Source organism: Rhinolophus sinicus, linkage group LG14 (assembly GCF_036562045.2).
Source record: "Rhinolophus sinicus isolate RSC01 linkage group LG14, ASM3656204v1, whole genome shotgun sequence".
NCBI lineage: Eukaryota > Metazoa > Chordata > Mammalia > Chiroptera > Rhinolophidae > Rhinolophus > Rhinolophus sinicus.
Genome location: NC_133763.1, coordinates 19,157,037 through 19,174,249, shown reverse-complemented (window position 1 = coordinate 19,174,249; position 17,213 = coordinate 19,157,037). Strand labels below are relative to the sequence as shown.

At 35.4% G+C, this 17,213-nt stretch overlaps 1 protein-coding gene across 3 annotated transcripts in view; it reads right to left on the bottom strand.

Moving 5' to 3' along the window:
• Positions 1-17,213, bottom strand: part of TOX (thymocyte selection associated high mobility group box) — a 290,964-nt gene that overhangs the window by 34,635 nt on the left and 239,116 nt on the right. For all 3 annotated transcript variants that reach the window (XM_074318657.1, XM_019756956.2, XM_074318658.1), the window contains one exon: positions 11,956-12,237. In XM_074318657.1, the coding sequence (XP_074174758.1) occupies positions 11,956-12,237 (282 nt within the window). The remainder of the gene's footprint in view (positions 1-11,955; positions 12,238-17,213) is intronic.

The following is a 17,213-nucleotide window of genomic DNA, read 5'->3' as shown; positions in this document are numbered from 1 at the left end:
AATTCCTGGAAACTAGATCCTAAAATCTAGATATTTCTAGAACAGCTTTACATTCAATTTAAAAATAGATTCTATTTTCTCCCATTATTCTCGAGTATGACTATTTGGATAATTTTAACTATTATTCTGATGCAAATGAAAAAACACACAATGTATTTAAGACATATGCATTTGAATAATAACTGATATTAACTAATTATACGTGAGGTGACTTCATCTATCTCTATAAAATTTTTGCTAGTATTTCTTTCTAGCTCTAAAATTATATGTCTCCACATGAATATCAAGTAGTGCTGTCTGAAGAAATCCTCTTTCCACACGCCTCTCCCACCAATATAAAGGCCCACATACATTATCTCCTGATAGAACCACCATTATCATGGGAAATTCTGCACCCTCACCTTCTATTGTTGTGGTTGCTGTTGCTTCTTTCTTCTCTGCAAACATAATGTAATGTATAATTTATTCAGATAAATTGCTAGGCAGAGTAATTTGTGTAAAATAACAGCTACTGTTGGAGGGGAAGCATGAAATCCTGAGAGGCCATTGGATATGATGTCAGAGGATCTAGACTCATGCCCTCCTTTACTATTTTTAGTTGTGTAATCTTGGGCAAATTACGTAACTTCTCTGGGCCTCCTTCATTTGTTCTGCAAACCAGTTACAGTGTCATTTTGTGATTACTGAGATGGTATATGTGATATTATATGATTTTTAAAAACTTTAAATGCTATTCAAATGTTAACTATGATGTGGTAGAAACTTCAAAAAAATTCACTGAATGAATAGAAAGAAATGACCTTAATACACGTTTGTGATGCCATATGGTCACAGTTTAAAAGATATGCCCAAGAACCAAAAAGAGAGAGGAAAAAAAGATAAGGGGATTCTTTGTCTTTTTTGAAAGATTATCATTTACAGCTGACTACTGAATCAGATCAAACTCCATGGAGACAGGATGCTCTGAACTGAGCTGACAAGCTAACGTAGATTAACACTAGAAGATGACTCCCCCCGATAGATAGATCTGAGAGGTGAGGCTGTGAAATGGTTGGTCCCAACGTAAATCTGTCAGTGGACAAGCATGTTGGGACTGAGTTGATAGTGGGCAAACTAGTATAATAGCTCTAAATAAAACATGTAGGCAACTATTACCTATAACAGTGATTCTCAATATGGCTGCAATTAGAATCACCTGGGAAACTTTTAAAGACTATCCTGATATCCAGGTTGTCTTTACAAGGGTTAAATCAGAACGCCTAGGAAATAAGGGCCTCAGTCACATCCTTACCTCTACTCCTCCAACTGGCATTTAAATACTTAAGAGACAAAACTAACAAGCAACAAAAGAACAAGACAAACAAATGAGAAACAGAAACTCATAGACACAGACAATGGTTTGGCGGTTGCCAGAGGGTAAGGGGGGTGGGGGGTGGGGGGTGGGAGATGAGGGTAAGGGGGATCGAATATATGGTGATGGAAAGAGAACTGACTCTGGGTGATGAACACACAATGGGATTTATAGATGATGTAATACAGAATTGTACACCTGAAATCTATGTAATTTTACTAACAATTGTCACCCCAATAAATTTAATTAAAAAAAAAAAAAAAAAAAAAACTAACAAGCTAACTTTCCCTGAGCCCCAAGGCTACCTATAGCCATATCTTTCTTCTCTTCACAACCAAACTCCTCCAAGTGGTTATCCCCGCTGAATGTATGCAGCCTCTGCAACTCACTTCCGTGTGCCTTCCATCATTAAGCTCTCAATAAGGTCACCAAGGGCCACGTTGCTAAATCCAATGGACTTCTTCGACTCCTCTGACTTGATTTTTCACGGTGAGTGCCCTCTCTTCTAAGGCTTCCATTTCCCTTCAAATTTGTAATTATATAATAATTTATGTAGTTAGGTCTTCAGTCCTATAGTGTAAGCACCATGAGGGCACGCACGACCACATCTGGTTTTGATGACTAGCACTTATCATGGTTCCCAACACACAGTAAATGCTTATCATTTGTTCTAATAGTAATAAAAATAATAACAAAATAATAATACAATTCAAAGAATGAATGAATCAAAGCATAGTTGGTTTGTGTTATAGCATCTCAAGCCTCACTAATTTACCTGAGTATTTTAGGACAATAAGCAAATATGTGGAAAGAAGAAAACATGGATAGATTTTTTACAAGTATTTGACATGTTAATAGTAATTTCTCTGGGTTAAAGGCTGAGTCTTTAGGATTTTCTTCTTTATATATTTAAAAGTTCTAAGTTTTGTAAACACGGTCATTCCTATATTCACAATAATAAAATATTAAGAAGAAAAATAAAAAGGAGTCAAGAAAGTCTATAATGAAGAAAACTAAAAATGCAGTGATCATAATATTGGAGATCATATTTCATCAAGGATAGGAGATATTTAGAAACAAAGAGAAAAGTATAAGGAAATGAATGCTTATTCATATGGAACATTTACCTGGACTCATTTTAAATTTTAATTAAAAACATAATGATCTGACACATTGAAATCTCCGTACTTGCAGATTATAGCAATCTTTTTGGAAAATAATCAAATGTCATTCATAGAGATAAGTTTCCTATGAGGCAATGTGAATGTGATTATTAAAAGATTTCTCCACATTATTTAAAACTTCCCTCCTCCATTGTCCAAAATCGTGTTTGAACTGTGGATCTTCATGCTTCTTTCTTTTTTAGGTAGGTATTTGGACAGTATGGTGCAAGTTGTACATCTATTGGATGTGTGATGCCCAGCAGTAATAGAAAGGAGGGCAGTTACTGTCTTGTAGTAGAAGACAACGTGACCCTACTTTCTAGGGATGACATGAGGGAGCAGGAGAACATGTAATTGCCAGTAAGAAGCTCTAGGTATCAAATGTATGAAAACCACAAATGATCATTCAGAGGCAATGTAAGCAACCTTATAGGAAACTAAATAATTCCGTGCAACCAGTTGATTCAATTCATTTTTTGGAGGCTTTTCCGATATTCTTGGCTTCTCCTGTAGGGTTAGCCAGACACAGTCTTGCTCAATCTCAGTTTCATTTAGCAGAGCAAAGCATTTCATGACTTCTGCCTCCACATTCCCAAGGCTCAGGAGATACCATTTATATGTCATGGAGCATCGCTCTGGAGTTTCAAGTGTGTCTCTGATGGAGTACCTGAGAGGCACTACCCTGTGAAGCTGGTATTATCTCTCATTCCGGCCAGACTAGCAGCCAGTCTCATAATATTACATCAGCTTTGTCTTTGCTGTGTCTGAAAGCAAGACCATATTGATATGCCTTCCTTTTAAGGACTCATGTGAATCTCTGAATTATCTGTCATGCAAGAAAACTGGCCTATCAGAGAGGAACAATCTAAAGGATACACATAAAATACTCATTTCTCAAGATTCACAGTCTTTCCTTCTGTAATCAAACAAGATTACTAAAACTATATTTTTGGATCATAATATTCTGACCACTTCTAGAATTGCCCTCATTGAAATGAAGTATGATTTAAGATAATGCCCTGCCTTTCATGAAAGGCTGATGTAGGAGGAAAAAGCGAAAACTACATATGAAAGATCTCTATTTTTTTAAAAAAATAAAATATGCTTTGAAGGGACTCGTTTATTATATTGCTCAATGTTCCTTGTATAAAGACCTCTTGGTTTGTACGATATCTTTGCTTCCATGTTAGGACACACTATCATGGAAAACTTCCCGTTGTGGTTTGGTGTCTGATGTATTGAAGGGCATGGGCGGTGCTATACATGGGCTGTCTGCCACTTGACCACTGGGCATTCCCTCCTGATCTATGGGGGTCTTATTTTAAATTTTTCTTGTGTTTGGTAGGGTATAGGAATAAGCTGCTCTTTTTAGATTTTTTAAGGCCTATTTAAAGTGGATTTGTGTAAGGCCTGCTTTCTAGAGGTAGTCTCATTACATATTTGAAAAATACATGGTTGTTGTTCATATGCAAAGCCTCCCTGAAGAAAGAAATGTCGCTGTAATTTGGATCCACTTACATGCCAGTAACAGATTGCATAATAAAAGATATCTGGCTTTTTTGACCACCGACTATTTGGAATGAACACAGTGATGATGCATATGATTGTGGTGGAAAAATTAGCTAAATGGATTTGTAATATGTCTGGACCTTGATTTTGAGTATTGTCTGGATCCTGAATTCTTTCTTAGATGGATGAAAATTTATAATTTCATGACCTAATTTTCTAAGAGGACCTGACTTATAAAGTTTAGAGCATCACTGTCTCATAGAATTTTCTGGAAAGATGGAAATGTTCTCTGCACTGTTTGAAAGAGTAGCCACTGGCCACATGTGGCTATAGAGCACATTTGGCTAATGCCGCTGAATTTTTTATCTATTTAATTTTAATTAGTTGGGTTTAAATGTACATAATCATACATGACTGGTGGCTACTGTACTGGACAGTGTGGCATTGTGTACTGGGCATTGTTCTAGAGCACAATATTTTTAAAGTTACTAGGGTTCTAAGACTAGAGAGTTAAATTTAATTCCAACATCATAATCTTTACAATAGAGAAGAAACCATGTAATGCAGAAATATCCATTCCCCACGATGACAAGCACATTGAAAGTAAGGACCAGGTCCCGTGAACCTTTCCATCCTCACAGCATCACTAGGGTGTCTTACACACAGTGGATCATCACTCCTTTCTTTTTCTGTAGCACTGGGCAAAGGCTTAGAATTACAAGGTGAAGGACATTTGGAACACATATAAAAGTTGTATGAAAATCACAGCAACTAAGAACATTGCTGAGTTGAGGCCCAAACTGTAATCCTGATCACCCACAGACTTATTTCACATTCAATTAAAGCATTAATGAGAATATAAACACATATACAAATACATAAAATATATTACTCTCACATAAGCTTTATACAGGTACGTGGGCTTTATGTAACTCACTCATAAACATACATTTATTTCTAAAACCCCTGGAGGTGTCCTTAGGCTTCTAGTAATACACCTCCTCTCCTGTCTTATTGCTTAATTACAGTGATGTATTTAACTTATTTATCACAAGAAAACAATAATTTTTCACTTTAAAAAAGCATGTGTTAATGGTGTTGCTTAGGTAATGCTTCTTAAGAATACAGAGTACAGGAGTTAAGACTCTCAAGGAAAGAGAATCACTGATATTGAAATGTCCCTGGAGAACTTAGAAATGTCTGTGAGCACATTTAAAATAAACTGCCGTAGTCCCACAGCCTGTAATGGAGCTGGGAGAGCTGTTTAATGCACACTATCTTGCAGTAATCGCTGTAGTTTAAAATAGATTTTAATCAAGCACCATCTGCATAATAGGCTGAACAAACAACATAGAACCCCACTTATAACTCTTATCATAAAAAGCAAATATTATAAAATCTTCACCATAGAAACAGGACATACCACAGCACTTTCTGTGATGGTACTGTTTCTGTGGGTGAAAAATTTTGCTACTTAAATTCATTCTCTCTTTTCTTTCTAAACAATGCCATCTAAATTCCCCTTATGAGAATAATTTCAAATAAGTATGGAAAGTAAGTCATCTAGTTACCATGAAATTGGCTAGGTTGTAATATTTCTTTCATTGTTACTATCGGGTTTATTATTATCATTGATAATAACAGTACATTCAATGACTCAAAACATCATTACAAAAATAACATATGAAATGCTATACTTTTGAAATGATTCACAAGTGTGCGGCATTGTGTTTTTCTCATAGTTTGTAAAGCAAATTCATTGTTAAAGGTCCTTGATTCTGCCAAACATAGCTGAGTATTGTTTTAGGATGAGTTTAGCAAAGACACTCAGTAGCCTTATGTAAGATTAGAAATTTGGGCTACTATCTGGAAAAAATCACTTTAAAGTGAGAAAAACAGTTGACTGTGATTATATACATTTACTACTAGTTATATTTATGATATATTTTGAATTCACTTAGTTTTTCTAAATTTACCTGTCTGGGCTTTTATGTTTACTTCTTGATATTTTGGATTGAAGGGTTTTCCTGCCTTAAAAGAATGCACCAGCTGTTGAGATACTGTCCCACTGGATAAAATGCCAGGTGCCTATGTTTACCCTCACTTTATTTTTATTTCATGAATTCATCAAATACAGTGGGTATGATCACCTACGTAAAATCACCTAGGGTATGAATCATCTAAGAACACATATACTTTGAAAATACTATCCGAGTGTAATTTAATTACTTAATTAAGTTTTAGAAACAAGAATTTGGAATCGAGTACTAACTGGCTGTTTGACTAAATTTTATTATTTTCCCCAGAACTACTCTGTTATGCTAAACTTTAACCAATGGGATGCTTTATTTTTGATAAATGAGGAATATATATATATATATATTTTTTCAATTGCTAGGGCATAAGGAATTCTTTAAAAGTACCATACATATTATAGTACACAGAGTGTGAAACAATTGCATAAAAAACACAGTTCAATGTGGAAAACGCCAGACTTTGAAGTCCCAATTTTAAATATTCTGTCCTACTGCTAGATAGTGTGACTTGACATTTGGTTCTAACACTGCTTGATCTCACTTAATGTTTATAGAAACCTGTCTGCTTATCATTTTTACTTGATTCCAGGAATCCTCTTGCTTTCAGAACAGTGGTAAATAAAAAGTACTTTTCTAGAAGATTATATAATTATTGCTCTAGTGACTTGTCCTATTTGCTTTAAGAAAAAGCAAACACACAAACAAAAACAAACCGTCTCTTTCTTTTCAGAATGGCAAAACACATGCATTGAGGAAATAGCAAACTAATAAGAAACTCTTAAAGGCAAAAATTAGGTGAAAGCAGGAATGCAGAGAAGTAAGCAAAGTACTGAAACCAACTTTCATCTTGAAGATAGTTGCTGAACCTGGTAAAGTTGAGTCAAAGGCATCGTATATGGAGGACAAAGCCCATTGCTGACCCAAAGTGGGATGTTTAGCAAGAGGGTTCCTAATAAAGTCAGAATGGAGAAGAATTAGACTCGCAGAAAAAGGGTGGAATAAAATGACTTCTCTTACATGTGCCTTCCAAGCACCTGCAAATACGATACTGAATGGAGAGGGAGAAAATATTTTGTGACAGTTCACAAACAGAAGCCAGCATTTTAAAGGATTTATACTCTGAATGCATACTATCTGGGTCATTAGAAAAACTGCAAGGCAAGAGTTGTTCTAGATTGTAATGGTCCAAGATGTTTGGCAGAAGCAAACACAAATCATCTTTAGAGGAATCCACTTTCAAATCAGACCTAACAGAAATTCTTATAAATTTCTCATCATATCAGAATTCCAAAAGCAAAAAGAAACAAAGCATGAAAGCCAAGAACCCCAGCAACAACAGACAGTAAATCACACCCCCCAAAACTTCCTATATTGGAATTAGCAAATGCTTAAAGGAACAAAAGAGACTGAATACATGGATCAAGAGCAAACAACTAAAGAAAAGTCCAAACAGAGTTGAGAAAGAACCAAATAAATGTAGAAATATAAAATAACTGAAATTAAAGCTTCAATAGATCAGCTTTAGTTTCAGATTAGCTATTGCTGAAAAATGAATTATGAATTGTGAAGTTGATATAAAATATTAATCAGAATGTAATACAGAGGAGTAAGGAAATGGAAAATATGAAAGAAAAGAGTCAGGGAAGGTAGGAAAAAGTCTAGCATATATCCTATGAGAATTACAGAATGAGAAGGAAGCAAGAATGGGGTAGAGGAAGTATCCAATAATGGCTGAAAATTTCCCAGAACTGATTAAAAATAGAAATGTTTAAATTCAGGATAAATTTAAAGAAACTCACACACATTACATTGAAGCTGAAGGACACCAAAGGCAAGGGGACATCTTAAAACTAGTCAAAGAGTAAAGGCAGTGTCCTTTCAAAGGAAAGACAGTGATGCAGGAGAATTATCAAAAAGCAATAATGAAAAATCAGGATTCAATGGAGTAATATAATATCTTCATAATAATAGAAGAGAATCACTGTCACCCTAAAATTCTATACCCAGTGAAAAGTACTTTTCAGGGTAACTATGTTCCCAACAGATCCTCAAAAAAGAAAAAATTAAAGGATTGATAAAATAATATGAATAAATCTAAAGGAAAAAAGACTAAAAATAATAAAAATAGTGTTTCATGAAGTTTGTTTATTAAATTACTGAATCTAATTACATTATAGTTAAAATAAACAACAGCAATAACTGCTCCAGTATAAATTGGAAGGATGGTGTTTGGAATCAAAGTTAATATAAGATGGGTAAAAATATTGATCAGAGGTAGACTTCTATGCATTTGTGTGTCAGGGGTAGCTACTAAATGAACAGAAAGAGTATAAAATTTCCAATCTTAAAATGGGAAATTATGGAATGAAAAAAATAAAAACAATCTTAAAGAGAGTAAGAAAGGGAAAGAGAAACATAGAACATATGTTCGAGAAATAGAAAGCAACAAACTTAAATGGAGAAATAAACCCAAATATTTTAGTACTTGTGTTAATGTAAGTGAAGTCAGTTTCATTTAAAAGTAAGAGATTATCTAACCATATGCCATTTACAAGAGACACTTATGAAACTTAAGGATGCTCTAAGCAGAAAAGTTGAAAGTAAAAGAATAGAAAAATATAAATTGTGATTCTTAGCCTGTAATTCCCTTAAAGGGAAACTGTGCTAAAAATATGATTGTAATACCAGATACTTTAAGTGTGTTAGAGTGTCTGTTGTATTACAAGTACTGGATTACAGGCTTAGAACCACAAGCTACCCAAGTGTATATTTCTTTGATGTTTTGCTGTATGTCTAGTTTATGACTTTAGGCTGTCAACACAGCTCCATAGCAATCAGAACCATGGATAGTGTTTATAAGGTGATAATTTAGTTTACTGATGTATTTACAGTATTTCTCTGTTAAAACAAACATTTCATTTAATTGTTCCATTAGATAAATTGGAATTAATATGTAATTGCTTAAGAGAGCACAAAGTGTTTTAAGAGGGACGCTTTAAAGACTTCTTTTTCTGGTGCAAGACTAAATATTCTTTTTTTAATTCACTTGCTAGAAATGATTTAAATGATCCTTTTGACTTAATGCTATTTCACATTTAACTGGAGAGGTTGCAGTACAACACTCCACATAAATCCTGCTCACATATAAAAGAGAAATCGCAGCTTAATCTTTAACTGTGATGAAGAATGCTTGAGCATTTTTATCAGAGGACTTTTTTTAGCCATTTAATAAATATAACTTGAATAAATGGGTAGGAGGATTTTGAATTAGCAAAAAGGTGAAGAAAAGTGTATAGAGTTGGAATGGGAGGGTGGATTTTCTTGAGATGGAAAATACACTTAAACTAAACATGAACTTGAGAATGTTTGTATACACAAAAGCCATTTGGATGAGGGCATTCTTGAAAAGTTCATCCCTAAGCCTTCATATAGAACTCATTCAAGAATATACCACTATAGAATATAAGTTCTACTATACAATGCTTACACAGTCATTAATAGTGAGCTATAAATTATTAATATTTTGAGATGTGGATGTTGAGCGGTTGGGTAGGTTATTCACCGGCATACTTTCACACCAGCCTGGAAGCTCATAACATACAAATCCATACCTCAGCAAAATTATAAGATATGGATCTCATGGGTCAATAACAAATGACAGAATCTGTGAATGTTAATTCTATGAATTTCTGGTTTCTACTCAGTCTTCTACTCGTATAAATTGAAGAGTGTGGCAAATGCTATTGTAAGTAAGAATAATCCTGCATAAACTTTACTGTCAGAAGATGCTACTAATTTTGCATTAATTTCCTGAAATTCCAATAATGAATACTTATAAAGATACAAGCCAGATGCATGAAAAATCTTTACTATGAGTAGAATATAACTTTCCCATTGCAATATAATACATATCATCTATATTTAGGAAATTAACTTAAATTATCCATGCATAATCCAATATCTAAATCACTGGCCACAAAGAATTCTTGATGTGCACATTTAGGTCCAGGTACCCATTGGCTATTGGATACCATTAGAATCATACACATTTTCTTAAGAAAATTATTTTGCCCTATAAATGATCAGCTAAAGGTCAGGCTTACACTAGCCCAATACACTATTTATGTAATATCAATTAGTCTCATCCTGTCTTTTTACCTTACCCCATGAGAGACTGGCTCACCGTCAACAGGGAGACACCATGAGGGAGACAGCATGGGCGATGATGTTTAGTTGTGTAGCTATTCTAAAATGTACTGGGGATGGTAAGACAACAGACATGGAAATGACTGTCATGAAAGAAGAAGTTTATATTCACAGATATTTAAAAACAGGGTGCACTGCCTGCCATGCAGGGTCTTGCAGGAGGCATAGTGGGAAGAAGGCAGAACATGCACCACAGTCTTTACTGGGGTTTTGGGGGAAGAAATGGGAGAGGCAAGGTAGGTATGCTGAGTAAGTTTAGGATTGGGTAGTTTGAACAATTTCAGTGGGCTGTGGGTTATAGAGGTGATCCCTACTAGTTCTGTACCTGGTCCTGGGGTGATTTAGGGCAGGAGAATTATTGGCTCGGTGTACAAGGGTTTGGGAAAGGAGATGGTCGGGAGTGTGGACTCTGGATTGGTTGGTTATTTATCAAAGGTGCTCACAGGGCAGTCATTCAATATCTGTAGGAATTAGTTAGTGCTGGGAGTGGCAGCTTTCCAAAATTAAGGCTCCAAGCGCCGGAGCATCAAGAATACTAAAAATAATGAAATATATTCAATACAGCAGCCTTGTCTTTGTTGACAGGCTAAATAAATCTATGAGTCACTATTTATCTGGATCTTTAAAAAATTTGTGTAGCTATGGGATAACCATGTATAGTAGATCAGAATCTCACAGTGTTGCCTTCGGTAGCATGTTGACAAGTTTTATTTCCCCAAAACAAAATTCTCACAGAAGTGAAAAGAATCAAAGGACTGTCACAGTGACAATTCATTAGTAATATTTTACAAAAAGAGGGGGAATTAGAAGTACTCATGTAAATGTAAGTGTTTTTCATAGTAACTCAGACTAAGAATCTTTCTCCCTGGAACAAATATGGAAGATACCTGGCTGATAAGTAAGGCGATAACGAGATAATTTTGCATTTTTGAGTGAGAATGCCCTTTGTTTTGGTGTAGTCATCTAAAAAAGTTGCCTTGAATACTTTGCAGAACTAACTACCCTCTGCAGCTGATTTTCCAATCTAAGGATATTTAAGACCCATTTTCCTATATAGGTAATGTGACAAAGGCAGTCAGAAAAACATATTGGCACGGGGTTAACAAAATGTAAGCAATGAAACAGCCAGGCTTTTGCTTCTGGAAAGGAGTCATCTAATATCCCTGCCCCTTATTTTTCTCATCCTCAATACGAAATGGTTGGGTTAGTTGATCTCAAAGGTTTCATCTAACCATAGCGTGTGCGTGCACACATGCGTGCACGCACACACAAAGACATCTATCGTTGTATCCCTGGGATGTCGCCTTCTTAAAATAAAATGTTTAAATTGAAATTGATCTTTTTGAATGAGTGGTGAATGCAGCTTGGTTTTGGGTATTAAGTCCTACGAGACGTCTCTCTTACTCATTACACAGACCCTATATTTTGTGGGTGCAACTTACTTTTATGGTTAATACATCTGTATTTAAAGGATTTATTAGGGACTTAAAAATGTGATTGGACAAGCAGGTGATTCAATTCATTCAGTTTATAACCTCAGGCTTCATTAAAATAATACATCCTCCCCACTGGTGTTTCTTAATTTGGATGATATAAATTTGCATCCACCGCAGGTCAAGGAAGGTGCCAAAGCACACTTTTTTTTAGGCAACAAGCCTTTCTACATGTCCTAAAAGCAGCGTAGTCCTACCTTGGAGGTATCATCACCTTCATCTTCATGCACTGAGCTAGATGGAGAAGGCGTTGCAGACTTGCTTCCCGGTGGAGACGGTGAGTTGTGGGGGACACTGCTTCCTGCCATATTCAAGCCCAGCTGAGCACTTAGCTGGGACTGATTGATGGTGGTCAGCTGGCCATGCTGCATCATTCCTGGCTGCTGCCTGATGTCTGCAGGCTGACCCCTCGGTCTCATGGCTGCCATCTGAGGATGGGAGCTATACTGAGTTCCATCTGGGTTCCGTATATCTTGCATCTGTATAAAAAAAAAAATTGGGTTGGAATAATTTTTCACAAATGTCTCTGGAAAAGTTTTTAAAAAATATTCCTTAGACTTCAAAAATTCGGTGGGATGTCCTGCTGAACTATACACATTTCCACCCCTCCCTCACCCTTCTCTTTGGAGAATAATTCTAACAGTACATAACGGTGCTGTTACTAAAAGAATAGAATTTGAGAATTCAATCAATATCACATTTCATTACTCAAGAGCTGATTAATTATATTTACAGTCTTTCACTAATGAAATGTAAACATTTATCATTAATAGATATTTATGGTATAAGTTTCAAAATATTGATGCTTATTACAGTGTCAGATTACATAATTATTAGTGATTACAGCATTCATAGCAGTTCGTGAAACCCTATTTCTTTTATTCTGATTCTTTAAGAAAGGTTCTAGGATTTAAGTGTGCTGTGGTTCTGAGTTTAACCGGCTAGTGTTGGCCAAAATGATCTACTAACTTCTAGCCTCAGAAAACTTACAGGCTGGTATTAACAAATTGATTAATTGACTATTGAAATGATTTGACTGCACAGTCAGATTTGAAAGTGTAGCTCTAAAGTTGCAAGGTCACTCTATTAATCCATTATGTTATCTGGGTCACCGCTTTTTAGCCTTAATGAGACTCACTCTTGTAATTCAAGCAATGAATTTCATCTCTGCAAGGATTAGAATTAAAAGCATTGGAGGATGAAGCTCTTAACATATCTAGAGGTCAAATGTGCTGTACAGAGGAGTATGGTGGATTTCACTTAATGTTTCTTTGGCATTTTCAAGCTTAAAATAATGGGGAATATGGTGGTGCTTATAGAAGCAACTCAGTTTTTTCACTCTGAAGGGGCTTGGAGATTTCATGGAGTTCTTGGTTTATAAAACAAGAGAGGGAGAAAAGAAAAAATGGAAAGAAAAAAGACAGTGAAGGGATATGTGGTTAAAGTTACATCTTATAACTTAAAAAATAAAAGTAATAATGTTACTTTTCTTGGTTTTGTTAAAAAAAAAAAATTCCACTTGATTATCAGAATGCCTTGTAATTACCTGCCTGTAAATGTTATAATGACATGGAAAGACTGCAAAGGTCAATTAAGTAATTCAGTCATACGCTTTATTTTTTCTTTTGGTAATAAAATCATTTTCTACCAATGTTCTCTAGTCATTTTACTAACCTTGTCAGATCCATCTGAAATTGAAGCTGTGACTGAGCAAGTGTCTGCCTATGCTCTCTGTGTTAGGTTTACCTTCTCCACTATAAGGTCTCCTATTAGTCAATCTCACCCCTTCAGACCCTTCCATCCAGCTCTTACTGCTGCTTCATCTTCCAATTCAGTTGTAGGCATCCTAGAATCTGGCTCTTTTTGGTGAGGGCTTATGCTGGCCCATAGTTTTGTACCTGCTGCTTTCCTGGTGCAAATCAACACTTTTGTCCATAATTTAAACTGCATTCCTCCAATCTTTCAAAAGTAGCTCACAGTTCTCCTTTTTTATGAAGTCCCTCATTAAGCTGTTATTACTATTCAATGATACATGTTACGGCTTCAACCACCCTTAGTGACATTTTCTCAGTCTATAGAAGAGTAAACTTAGGGGCAGGCCATAGTACTAGCTTGTTGAATGTCTGTAGTATATAAATAAATATAAATGAATAAATTAATGAATAAAGCCTACAGAGGTTAAATGACATCCCCAAACCACAAAATAGGAGTTAAAATCTACATCTCTCAATTCTTTGATACTTCCTACTGTATTAAGCAGGTGATTCAACATTTTATGTATCCCAGAGAGAGTTTATAGTTAATTAAACCTAATCCAAAACACCTTGTCAAATGTTATCTACTCAAATGGATTGTTTTATCTAGTCCATTCATGTTGCCTTCAGTCACATTCACCAAAACAGTTTTTGTTCCTTTTTTGCTGTTCCCGTAACTTCTATAATCTGATCTTCCATAGGAAATTATACTAGCTTTCGCAGATATTCTTAAAATTGTGTCACTGACAGACGGTACCGTAAAAATTAGGACCGACTTTTGAAAATACACAGAAGAGGCCGTATGTACTAAAATTTTCAGGCCTACTCTCTAATGTCCTGAAGTCCTAGTGTGTTTTTCTGACTCTTAGCATGTAGAACAGCTCTCTCATTGTGGGCACAGAGTGATGGATGTCCTGTCTTACACGAGGCAGTGCCCTCTCCAAATGCACCAAATAAAGCACTCACATGCATGATTAAACATACATGTTTGTGGAAAGACACATTTACATAGTTCTGTAAATTAAAAATGTTTACTAACAAAGGCATACTTTAAATTATCTTTCCAAAAGTACTTAGCTAATTGATATCTTTATTTCTCCTTCACATAAATCCCCAGGCACAAAGTATGAGCAGTTTGTAACTTATCCATTTGGAGCTCACTTCTTTATCTCACTTTTTCAGAAATATCATGGTCTTAACATGCTATTGCAGAGGATGATTTTTAAATTGACTTACATACAATTTCCAGATTTATGACTACAACCAAGAGTCTTCAAAAGTCTAAAGCAATCTCATTTTATAGAACGTATCTCTTTCACCATTTTGTAATCTTTTTTATTGTTTTCTCATGTTAATTAGAGTTGTGGGTAGATCTCTGAGTGCTAAAATTTGTATTGTCACCTTTGTAGTATTAGTAGGAAGAGGTGGGCACGGCTGAAGAGGGCTAAAAAATCAATTTGGGTAGGGACAATGAAGTACTCAACAGGGTACCTCTTTTTCAAGATTCATTAGTTCAAAATATCATGTCACCAGTAGTGTTAGGCCAAACAGACAGCAGCTTTAACACTAAATCAAAGAACAATTTTCCTATCTGGAGGGTGCAAGAACAAATTAGAGAGCATATGCCTCTCTTAGCTCTCAGATGCACTTAAAAATAGTCAAATCTTAACACCCGTGGTGACATTTCTGAAGGAGATTCTCCATTTTGTCTTGCTTTCACAGGAGTTCGTGCAGTATTAATCACTGCCTAACTGGTAATATGGGGAAAATCAAACTGGGTGGAGTCTGGTTACTGACAACAAAAGAATGATTAGTTAGCTCATGAAGGTAAGCAAATGTTTTGATTATTGGCTTCCTTCTAGTAAGATATTGATTGCTATCAAAAACGAAACCTCAACTTACAAACTATTATTTCCTATTTCGCTAGTTAAGAAATATCCCCAATATTTTAACTTATCGTGACTAATTCACTTAAGTCATGCTTACTGACAAGTGCTATTTTCTCTGATTCTTCTTGACCCCTGTATTAATGTCTCTTTCTCCTATAACCTCCACCCCAAAAGATTCCCTAACATTCTGTCTCTGAGTCACATTTCTTCTACCCAGCTAAAAGTCATCATGGTTTTGTTAATGGGGAATGTTCTAAATTAAAACATACATTTCTGACCTACACTCCAGGTCTAAACTCTGCAAAGGTCCATTAGACGTCACCACTACTTAAACATCAAGCCTGCTAGAAACATGAACCAAGTTTTCACTCTCAAACGTATTTTGTGCTATGTGTCCTATTTCTGTTGATGACACCTTGATCCTCCCTGTGTCATCTCTACTCAAAATATTATAGAATTTTTGATTCTGTTCTTTTTTGTCAAACTCTTGTGAGTCCCATTGATTCTACTTTGAAATACCCCTTCCTCCTGCCCTTTCTTTCATCCCCACACCCACTCATGTATTTCAGGCCTTCATTACTTCTTCACTTGCAATAGCTACTTAACTAAAAAGGATCTCTTCACATCTACCCTGAAGAGTACTGAAAAATTAATCTTCATGAGCTACGGGCTCAAAAACTTCCCAAGGATATCTGTCTACCAAATTGAATCCAATCTCTTCAGCATGCCATTAAAGGTTCCAAATAAACCTTATTCCCTATAACTATTCTTCACATACTTTATTGTTCAGCCAAACCCAATTAATTTATGTTCTTTGCCTGTGTCTCTCCCGCTTGAACATGTGTCTTTGTCTATGCTGTTCTTTTTTGCATTCATTTTCTGAGCATTTGCTGTATTATATTTTAAAAATCAGTTAAAAGAAACTATACTTTGCTCAGTGATTTGTGGTTTCCATACTGCTTTTACCTACTGAGTCTTATAATTTCCATTTGCGGAAGCTCTATAGGAATGACTGTTCTGTACATGTTCATTGAGAACAGGAGAGCTTAAATGATCTCCTATCTCTCTGTCAATAGAGATTAAAGCAGAAATGAAACATGCTTCTTTTACATATTTGTGTTCTTTTCACAATTCCATGATGCCATTACAATATTTACATACCCAAACCTTAAATATATTTTAAAGTTAAGTTCAAAAGTCAGCTCATCTACAGAGCTTCAAGAACCTTTTAATTCTGAACTGCCAGAACATTTTGTTTATACTTTCTTTGTGGGACACCACTTTTTTTCATTGTTGTTGTTCTTTTTTTACTTTTTATTAGTTTCAGGTGCACAAAACAAAGTAATACTTAGACGTTTATCATTTATATCCCTCACACTGGGGACACCACTTATAAATTTCTCAGTCTAATGTGTACGTACGTTCTAGACAATCATCTTGATTAGTACACAGCTAATTAAATTAGGTATTTCAAGTATTCAAAAAATATTTGCTGTGTCAGTACATAAAATGAAGAAAAAAAATGCTACATGTATAAAGTAACTGCAACTAATTTGATGTTTTTTTTCTTTTTTCTTGTGAACTTCGTGTAGCATTAGTCACAAGATAAAAAGAAAATTTGAATAATGTCTGTTTCCCTTTGTGGCAGAAACTTCAAGCTGGACCCTCTAACATTCATTATACTTTTGTCCTGAGGAACAGACCTCCGGAATTTAGCTGTCTAGCCAAGAAACTAGTTAACAGAGGGCACTTCCTAGCTTGCTTTGCAGCTCTGTATGGCCACGTGGCCCTGTTTTGGCTAATGAAATGTAA